General features: G+C 37.1%; 1 protein-coding gene across 2 annotated transcripts in view; it reads left to right on the top strand.

The window, feature by feature from the left end:
• The first annotated feature begins 4,499 nt into the window (after window positions 1–4,499).
• The window catches only part of crebbpb (CREB binding protein b), a 37,778-nt gene continuing 31,966 nt past the window's right edge, over window positions 4,500–10,311 (top strand). For both annotated transcript variants that reach the window (XM_053337811.1, XM_053337810.1), the window contains exon 1: window positions 4,500–5,352. In XM_053337811.1, coding sequence (XP_053193786.1) covers window positions 5,268–5,352 — 85 coding nt within the window. In that variant the 5' untranslated portion in view covers window positions 4,500–5,267. The remainder of the gene's footprint in view (window positions 5,353–10,311) is intronic.

Raw genomic sequence — 10,311 nt, 5'->3', positions numbered from 1 at the left:
ATATGGACATTATGAGGAGGGTGTAAGATGTTACTCCAATATATGTATTAGTCAAATCTGCACTAAAATGCAGCAGAGCCTGTTTCCATGTTCTTTGTGAAAACCCCAAAAACTCTTTGTGATAGGCACAGCAGAAACAAATCAATGCAGGCTAAGGGCATAGGAAGCTGTGCTGTGTGTTGTGTGAGTGTAACTGCATGTATACAGTGTGTGAGTGTGTGCTTATGTGCCAGTGTAGTAGCAAGACCATGCAGGCATTAATGAGGAGGGGTGCCTATGAGATATTAGGCTGACTTGGTGAAACAACGGGATGACAAACAGTTTAGGAACGCAGTTGGGGAAAAAAAAAACTCTTGCTTGCTGATGTGGCAGTTTTTTCTCTGGCCTCAGCTAAGATCTTTGTATTGTCTCAGTACTGAGGCATGATGGTCTCAGCTACACTTATCAGCACGCTTGCTGCAACAGCACCGTAGAAGCTAAACTGTTACTGGAGTATGCGCTCTCCCACATGATCCAGGCACTTGCGAGAACTCAAGCTGTGTTTAGTGTTGATGAGTATTTCAATGGATCCTACGAGGTACTTCTGTACGTGTGGAGTGTCTATAGCTGTGACTTTAGATGAATTTGAAAATGACTTCAGAGAAAACAGATGCCTAGGTTGCTATGGGTTACACTGTGTGCTAGTCGATAGCTTTTAAGACATGGATAATCAAAGTGGAATGTTGCGAATCATAACAAAATGTGTTTTATTGTATTTATTGTAACACGAAACTTGAACTGCTCATGTGAGGCTCCCCTCTCTTACTTCTATGATTTGAATGACATTACTGGATCTTAACAGCTGAACATGTTAGCTGCTTCATACTTACAATGGCATAAAACTTTAATGTATTAGCACTGTAAATGCAAAGGCAGTGCACCAAATGTATTCCAGGTGTCTGCCTAGGTGTTTTTATGCTTTTTTTTTTTTACTTCCCTAATTTCGTCCTGTTATGTCATTATCATTGGGGAAAATCAAGCTGATGAAATGGATTGTGTGCTCAGAGGCAAAACAGTTTGAACATGAAATACACTTCAGTGTTTCCACATTCAAATTCCCTGAACAACAGGTTAATAACCTCATATTTTTAAATTACCATTGATTAATCAATACTTTTAAGTAATAAAGCAATCATCACAAATGTTACAGAAAAACAAAGAACCAATTTGCCTTCTTTTAACATAATTTCTAATTTCAGCTGCACTATTTAACATCGCCTGATAGATAAATGAATATGTTTTGCTTTGTTTTCTATGTGTGAAGTTAGGGTAGCTTGTGCCTTGTAACTTTGAACTTGTTTTTCCTGATCTTTTCTTTCACGGTCAGATAAAGGTTGGTTTCATTTCTTAAGACACAAAATACACGGTCTCCCATAAAGTTGGAATAAAATATTTTTTACTTCTTCTCATTAAATGATTGTGACAATGTGATTTATTCTTGATAGATAAAGTGTATATATTCTCAAAATTGTATTGATCGATCTCATTGCACCTGGTCAAAGGTGATTACTGATGTGTATGAATAGAAAATAAAAAGAGGAATGAGTCTGAAAACAAAATTATTGCAACTTTATGGGCGACCGTGTATTTCTCAATAGCTGATGCCAGCTGTAAGGATGAGAATGTTTACCTTTGCTCGAGTCACATTTAATTTTCATGACGTCAAAGTGAGGTCATAATTTTAATTAGTGCCTTTTCTCAATAAATAAAATTCAATGTAATCATACCAAACTTATTCAACATTAATTGGCCTTATTACTGTTTTTGAATACCTTTTTCTTTGGCTTTTCATTTTGCACCATATTTATTGCACAGATGGAGTTTGTTTGTTTTAAATGCAATAATAAGTGTTGGATTTAAAGGGAAAATTAACTTCTTCATGCTGATGAGCACACAACCCTTGTACCAGCCCAAATTTATGTATCACAGCTACAATAAAGGGAAGCTTAGAATCATCAGTGTTGCTATTATCAAAGATGCATTATAGCTACATTTGTTTTTTTTCCTTGGTAATTTTGATGAGCTCTTTTGAATATTGTGTTTTTATGAACATTTTTTTCTGTATTACTATTGTATTTGGGACAAACAGGAACAATGAGATAGGGGTGTCCACTCACCAACTCAGATTTGATTCCCATATGTTTTTTTTTTACTCTTGCACTGCACACATGAGCTTAAATAGCTGATTTGGTTTGATTTATTGAGATGTAAGTGACATTCTGAACCTGCAGAATGGCACACTGGGAAAATTTTGATGCCAAAGAGTGTCATTGCCATCTCTTGATTTTTTTTCTTTTTGTGTTTTATGTCTTATCTACTTTTTAGATTGCAGATTTTGTTGAGCACGTTCAACATGGATCATTTCTAGATTCACTGTTAAAACACATTTGCACAAGGCACTCACTTTTTATGTACAGTATGCCTTTGTATTGTATAGTATCTGAGCATTTTCTATTATTTATATATGCGCATGTGCTAGAGTATTAAATAGTATAAAGAACTGGGTATTTTAACAACGTTGGAATAATACTTGTGCATTCTGTTTGCCTGCATGTGTGTAAAAATGTATGAGTGTTTGTAAAACTGTGTGGTTGTGTGCGTTTTTGGAAGGGATGCTCTAATCTTAGCAGGAATGTGACCTGGACATTTTAGTCAACTTTATACTCTTACAAAGTATGACATGCTAGGATAGTAAGAACTCAATCAACGCAGGTTTCTTTTTTCTTTTTTCTTTTTTAGAAATTCAAACTGGCCATATAATAAAAATGGCAAGACACCGCTAGATGTCTGCTGGTAGGCAGTAATTGACTAGCCTGCTATAGCCAAGTTCTAATAAAATGTTGCTTTCTATGGAAATGTTTTTGTATATAGCACGCTAATAGGTATGCAAATGAAGGTTAAAATTGAATAAAGAGTTGCTGGGAAATGTTGTCCAGTTTAATTCACAATCTGAACACTACATTGTATTTAACAGTGATGGATTGTAACAAAGCACTTTTTCTTTGTAGACAATTGCTATGACATACTTTTACTTGAATGTTTTTGTTTTTTGCAATTTAATATGTTTTATACCAGGTACTATGCCATTGCCTTACATTGCTACATTGCAGTGTATTATTTTCCATGTAAAACATTAGTGCAATTGTTATATATTTAACTTCCCTACATAATAGTTTAAACTAGCTCCACCTCAAACAAGCAACAACATTAAAAATGCTGAATACAGTGCATTAGTAATGATGATTGAATAATATGAAAAATAGCACTGAGGGGGGCTGTTACACTGCATAATAAATACTTAATTTAAGTAGATTTTGCTTCTATGAGTGGTGTGCTTTCACTTAAGCATGTGAATACATAACTTTGCTATTTTGGTCAAGTAAAGGACTTCCTTTATTACTGTCATGTACCGACACGGAATCAAAAGACATGAAAATTACTGACGTCTTTCGTTGGGTGCATATGTTTAAATAATAATGGGACTGCTCAGAAACAGATGTAACTTTTTCATAAACACTGAACAGTGTTCCTACTCTCAGAATAATTTGTTTTAATTTCCCAACAACTGCAAAAGAGAGAAATACGGTAGATCAGACTGGAATGTTATTCTTAGATACTGTATTAGTATGAGGACTTAAAAGTGGTAATTATAATATAGTTGTAATGCAATATTGCAGACATGGGGTCTGATATTTTACAGAGGTCATTATTTATTCAAGTTATCGACTGTTATAAATGTCTAGACTGAGGCTAGCCACACGGGCATGTAACAGGTGCATTTTTAGAAAATGGCTGTGCTGTGTGTTCATCTGGGAATTAAAGATGAGACAATATTTCAATGTTTTTTTCTGTATTGACAATATCAAGTTTGATTCAGGAGCTCAAAGTTTACATGTCACTATGGATGGTAGATTTTCAAAGATGTCTGAAGTCTGACAGACACTAATATGAGTGCTGCTACTCATCTAATTGGAAGACAAAATTAGTTAAATGCAGAATAATAATAAATGGGTAAAGGTGGCACCAGAATACACATTTGCTGTTTGTCTAAAATCAGTTTGAGACTTTTAAAAACTTAAACAGAATCTCTTCATCTAAGGGCTGCAACTAAATATTGTTTTTCATGATCGATGAATCTGCTGGTTAATTTCTTCACTGATGAATGAATTGCTTGTATATTTCTGTATCCTTTCTAAAATGTATTCTCTACTGTTTTATACATGCATTAGTGTTGTTATGTGCTTATAAAGTTTGCAGCACTTAACATTTAATGTAAATTTCAATTTTTTAGAAGGGTTATTGCACCCCTAGAGGCTATTATACGTACGTCCACATGACGCACAGTGGGACACAGGTTTACGTCACAGCGTCATAGCACGACACCTCCCCCTCCTCCCCCCTTAGTCTAGCTGGGAAGAAAAAAAAACTTTTTTTTGTATCGGAGGAATCAACAGCCGCCATCTTGACGCGGCTCAGAATCGGGATTTCTGGGGGAGCATTAATTTTAAAAACCGATCGGAGCTACCCAGACCGGACTCAAACGGCTTTTTTCTTGCAGAAAACCGAAGTATTAGTTCTTCCGATGAGAATTAATGCAAACATGTGAGGGTTACACGGGTTTTTATCGTGTCGAAAGCTCACTGTATATTTGATTTCCCTTTTAGCGAGCGCCGCTTCTCGCCGTATCTCCGTCCCGAGACGCTGTATTTACCGGGAGACAGCGACGAGAAAAATAATCCGCCTCATAGAAAATATTTTTTGAATTTTACTCTTTTTATTTAAGCCCAAAAAAGATTTTATGGATGCTCGTTTCAACTGCGAAAAAAATGATTCTGTACAGACGTGAAACCGGCGATCTGCGGAGAAAGGGATTTGCTTACGCTTTGTGTAATATTTTATGATTGATTTTTATTTATTTTTCTCGAAGTGAAATAATTTTTGGACGTAATTATTGAGGATAATTATGTGGGTGTTGGGTGTTGGATTATCATGGGGTGATCTTCGGCGGCGATGCGTGGCGCTGTTGCCTTTCTTTTGAAGCCTTTTTCTCCAGGCAGCATTTCACCAAGCTGCCAGTCAAGAAAAAAAAACCCTAACACTTAAATTGATCCTTTACGCGTAACGTTAAGGAAAGTTATCAGTTATTACGAACCAGGGGCCCACAAGTTGGACTGATCCTACTGTTTTTTTCCTGCATCAACATCCACTCATAATATTTGCCGAGCAGGATGGCTGACAATCTGCTGGACGTCGGACCCCCTACTGCAAAGCGACCCAAGCTTAATTCACCTCTCTCGGGATCAGATGGCCCAGGTAAGTGCATGACACGATTTTACAACTGCAGCGAGAATATGCTAACTTGCATTTGCGTTTATTACACATGCACACTGCACAGTCTTAACTGCTTTATGAGGGAGGATGCATCCTCCACCTTTAAGGAGAAGAGCCACGGTGAAGTAAACCCATCATCACTTCAGCGGGGTTGTGCAAATATCACAGGGCACATGCACACAAAGTCCATGTGGGCTTGTTTGATTAAATCTGTATGTGATAGACAAATGCATAACTGCAATTAGTGTTTTAAGGAAAAGTGCAAACTCACTGCCTCCTCCTCATCACATTGTGGTTGCTCATCAGGAAGAGTTTGCTCCCAACTTTTCAGTTTTGCTTGGTTCAAAGTTAAAAGAAAAAAAACACAATGGTGCTTACTTATCACTGACAGCTCTGAAATACAAGTGATTAAAATATTTACAGTATATCTATAGGGGTATTATAGTGTTGGTTCACCTTTTTCCCCCCTTGTCACCTCTTTGCACTTGTGCCTTCTGTAGTAACCTTTTTAGGCACCTGTGCATTATTATGCCTGCCATCATAAAAATAATGTGATTTAATGAAAATCCTATTCTTCCTTCCGATTTGCAAAGAGGAAATTGCTGCATCTGTTCCTTTAGAGATTCAGTCTCTTGCTCATTGGCACTTCAGCAGTGCCAATTCTTGACAGCACAAGAAAAACTTGAACCTGCCAGTGTCTCTTACCACTAGGTCAGCCTACTACTGAAGATTCATCCTTTTCTTTAACAAAATGATTGAATGCTCTGGGCTAAAACAAAGTTAATGAGAAAATATACCAGGCGATAACATTTGATTTTTTGCTTACATCCAACTCATTCTTCTGCAATGTATTTTACAGCAATAAGCAAAGATGAGAAGAACCACTGCCATGATAAGACCATTAGAAATTAGCCTCAGGGTCTGTCTTCACTTGTCCAACCTGCAGAGCAACCTCTCTAGATCACTTGATAAAGTTGGACTGTTTTGAAAAGAAACTGACCTTTTTGTAATAAAGGTATTTTTTGACTAACCCGTTACTTACATTAGCAGCTGATGACATGCCAGCCGTCCTCTAGCATTTGTTGTGAGGTGTTTCTCCCAGTGTTGTTCATGCAGTGAATGCTGTACGTGGTATGGGGTTGACACAGAAATTTGGGTATGCAGAGTACTGATGGTTTGATACATTTATTTAATTGATTCATACTTGAGAAAAGTATCCTCCCCCAGACATGGGGTCTAATATTTTACAGAGGTCATTATTTATTCAAGTTATCGACTGTTATAAATGTCTAGACTGAGGCTAGCCACACGGGCATGTAACAGGTGCATTTTTAGAAAATGGCTGTGCTGTGTGTTCATCTGGGAATTAAAGATGAGACAATATTTCAATGTTTTTTCTGTATTGACAATATCAAGTTTGATTCAAGAGCTCAAAGTTTTCATGTCACTATGGATGGTAGATTTTCAAAGATGTCTGAAGTTTGACAGACACTAATAAATGAGTGCTGCTACTCATCTAAATGGAAGACAAAATTAGTTAAATGCAGAATAATAATAAATGGATAAAGGTGGCACCAGAATACACATCTGCTGTTTGTCTAAAATCAGTTTGAGGCTTTCAAAAACTTAAACAGAATCTCTTCATCTAAGGGCTGCAAGTGCAACTAACGATTGTTTTTCATTATCGATTAATCTGCTGGATAACTTACTTTACTAATGAATTAATTGCTTATAAATTCATATCGGAGAACTAAAAAATCTTAAACAATTTCATACAGTCCAACTAGTGGGTGATATGGCCAAAATATATCGTGATGTTTTCAGGCAGCAGTACGATCCACGACCTTATCACAATTCTTTTTCATGTTTGTTTATTATTTTATAAGTTACTGAACGGGGCTCAAGATTCAATAAATATAAATAAATTGTTGTCTATCACCTAATGGCAGGAATGTGTCTTAGGATAGTGGTTCACAAACAACATAAAAACATGTACCACTGAAAGACTCACACAAAATTACATTTTTGTGTGAGAAGTTAGTGCTACCAGTTAGCAGGCAAGCTAACAGATAAACGGTGGTGTTTAACTGCAGCCCAGCTGTCAGATTAACATGATGTGCAGCAGGTGAGCTCCCTAGCAGGACACTAAAGCTGCTGCAGATTTCACCACCAAACTGGAGATGTGGTACGAGGCTTTCGCCATGTCGGTGCTGTTATCTGTTAGCCTCCTGCTAGCAGACTGCGCTGTACCATGGAGCTTAACTGATACAATGTAAACTGTAGAACGACCCTAATAATCTCTCTGTAAAGGCAGATCTTGGAGACGATTTAATCGTTCACAATCTAATATTGTCATTTCCCACACCCTTTAGCCCAGCGTGATGTCAGTGTTAAGACAGTGTAACCCATTAAATGTTAGCTAAAGGATTTTTGCTAAAAAAAACTAGTTGGAGATAAATTTTCTGTCAATTGAATTATACTAGTGCAGTGCCCGTGCAAAATCTGTTTTTGCATGTGTTTTTACTACAAAGTAGCCTGGGCTATTCGAAGTCTTTTCACTTTCATCCATTTTTTGAGGGTCTGAAGTGTATTTCACATTTTAGCTGCCAAAGCTCTGCTGCCTTATAGCCTCTCTAAAGCCCAATTTCCACCAGGAGCGCCGTGGCATGTCTCAGGAGGCTTTCTGCGCCACAGCGCTATCAATCCGCAGCATTTCTATTTTTGACTAGGGCTGGGCCAATTTTGTGCCGATTCGATTCTCTAACGATTTTTGGGTCCCGATTCGATTTAAATTGCGATTCTGATTAAACAAGTATTATGATTCGATTTTGCCAAGTATTGCAATTTTATATTTAAATTATTGTAATTTTCTTTCCTTAAACAAGAACAGGTTGAACCAATCACTTGATAATACATCAACAACAACAATACACACATCACATCAGTTTGTGAGATTTATTTTTAAAACTGTGCACCTGCCCTCACAAAAAACATTCTCATCCGCCAACATCTTACAATAAACTAAACTGCTACATTTAGCTGGTCTTTAGAAAAAAGAGAAAAAAAATTATTGTATGAGAATCGATTTTTAAAAATCACGATTAATATAAAAACATTTTTGGCCCAGCCCTATTTTTGACAAAGCAGTTTCTAAATCGCGCTAAGCTCAACAGAGCAGATTGCACCAGACAGGAAGTCAGACACAGAATCGGAATCCGCCTTTCAAAATAAAACAACCCATTGCAGCCTCCCGATTGTATTTCAGCAACAAACACGAATAAAACTGACAGACATCATCTATCTACGTAGCCTACTGACACATGGTATCAGCACAAAAATCAAATAAAAATACCAAATCAAGTTAACAAAATCGTACCTTTTTAATTGTGCTGCTACTACAGTATTTATGATAGCCTAAAGGCACTCGTTTGGCTCTGTGCTCAGTGTGCTGTGTGAGAGGGGGAGTGGCCAGCGGCAAGAGTGGCAGCAGCAAATGTGTGCTTCTTTTACAGATATATTTATCTATATCTTTTATATTTCTTATCCAAACAATGTCAAACTTGGCACTGCACTTACTCGTGCCTGTAGCAAGACACCTGTCACGTTTGAAATCAATCGGATGAACGGTTCGAGAGATATGCAAATGACAGGCAGCCAGCCATTCCTGTCATTTATAGATAGATAGATATATCTAACTTGGATCTACAGTATCCTATCATGTCTGAACTGACTTAACATCAGTGGTGGACAGTAACAAAGTACATTTACTTGAGTACTGTACTTAAAAGTACAGTTTTTGAGTATCTGTACTTTACTTGAGTATTATTTTTGGGGGATTTTTTTACTTTCACTCCACTACATTTGAAGGACAAATACTGTACTTTTTACTCCACTACATTTCTATTGATGCTCTCGTTACTCTCTACTTTTGAGCTTACGTCAGCTGATGATTTTTTTTGTGCACAATTCTGAGAAAAAACTGTTTCTGCTGATTTGCGTATGGTTTGTCTTTGTCGTATTGCCGTACCTGTACTACGTCATGCCATAGGAAGAAATGGAGGAGGAAACTGGAGAAACTCCCACCGAGCACCCGTGGCCTTATCTCAAAAACCCATGTTTGAGATTTTTGTCACAAAAACGGATTTGTTTCAGTTTAAATGTTTGTTGTGCTTACCACGAACAAATTATATCACGGCCTACAAAAACTTGTCTTCCAACCTGAAAAAGTACGTCACGGTAAAGTAGCTACTAACGTTAGTTAGCTTAATGTTTGTATAATGACAATAAAGCTACTTTCCTGTATTTCCTGAGATAGTTTTAAAATACTTTTACTTAAGTATTTTTTTAAGCAAATACTTTAGTTCTTTTACTTAAGTAATATTTTGACTAATCTACTTTTACTTAATATTTGACATTTACTCAAGTAGTGAAGTTGTGTACTCTGTCCACCTCTGCTTAACATTGACATAATATGGATGGCAACTAACACAAACCAGAAGGGCCACCTGAATGGTGGACAATTACATAGGATGTACATGTGATGAGACAACGACCAATGTGGAGCTTTGGTGAACAAAGACATCCTGAGGCCGAAGTGTTGTGAGCAAAATTTAAAGTGTTGCTATTGTAGAAAACAGAGCTTAAGGATTGATTCGGGAGATGGTTGGGGCCTCATTCTGTTAAATTGACCAATTGTAGCTCCTCTGTCTTTTTAAGTGAAATTTTTAAATTTGCAGCTTAAGAGCAAGTGGTTTTTAGGTGTTCCTGTCAGTACTTCAACCAGAAAGTCCATTCAAATATGCCAAGAAGCTTTAGCATGAGCACATTGCCGTCCAACGCTACGCTGAATGTGTACCTAATTTCTGTTGTGGAATTTCGATGGAGCTGTATGACAAGGAGACTGTAAGTGTTGCTGGTTGGATAGCAGCTGAAAAGTCTTAA

The sequence above is a fragment of the Scomber japonicus genome, chromosome 18 (assembly GCF_027409825.1).
Source record: "Scomber japonicus isolate fScoJap1 chromosome 18, fScoJap1.pri, whole genome shotgun sequence".
NCBI classification, from domain to species: domain Eukaryota; kingdom Metazoa; phylum Chordata; class Actinopteri; order Scombriformes; family Scombridae; genus Scomber; species Scomber japonicus.
The sequence above is the reverse complement of the archived record's forward strand: the minus strand, read 5'-3'. Positions and strand labels throughout refer to the sequence as shown.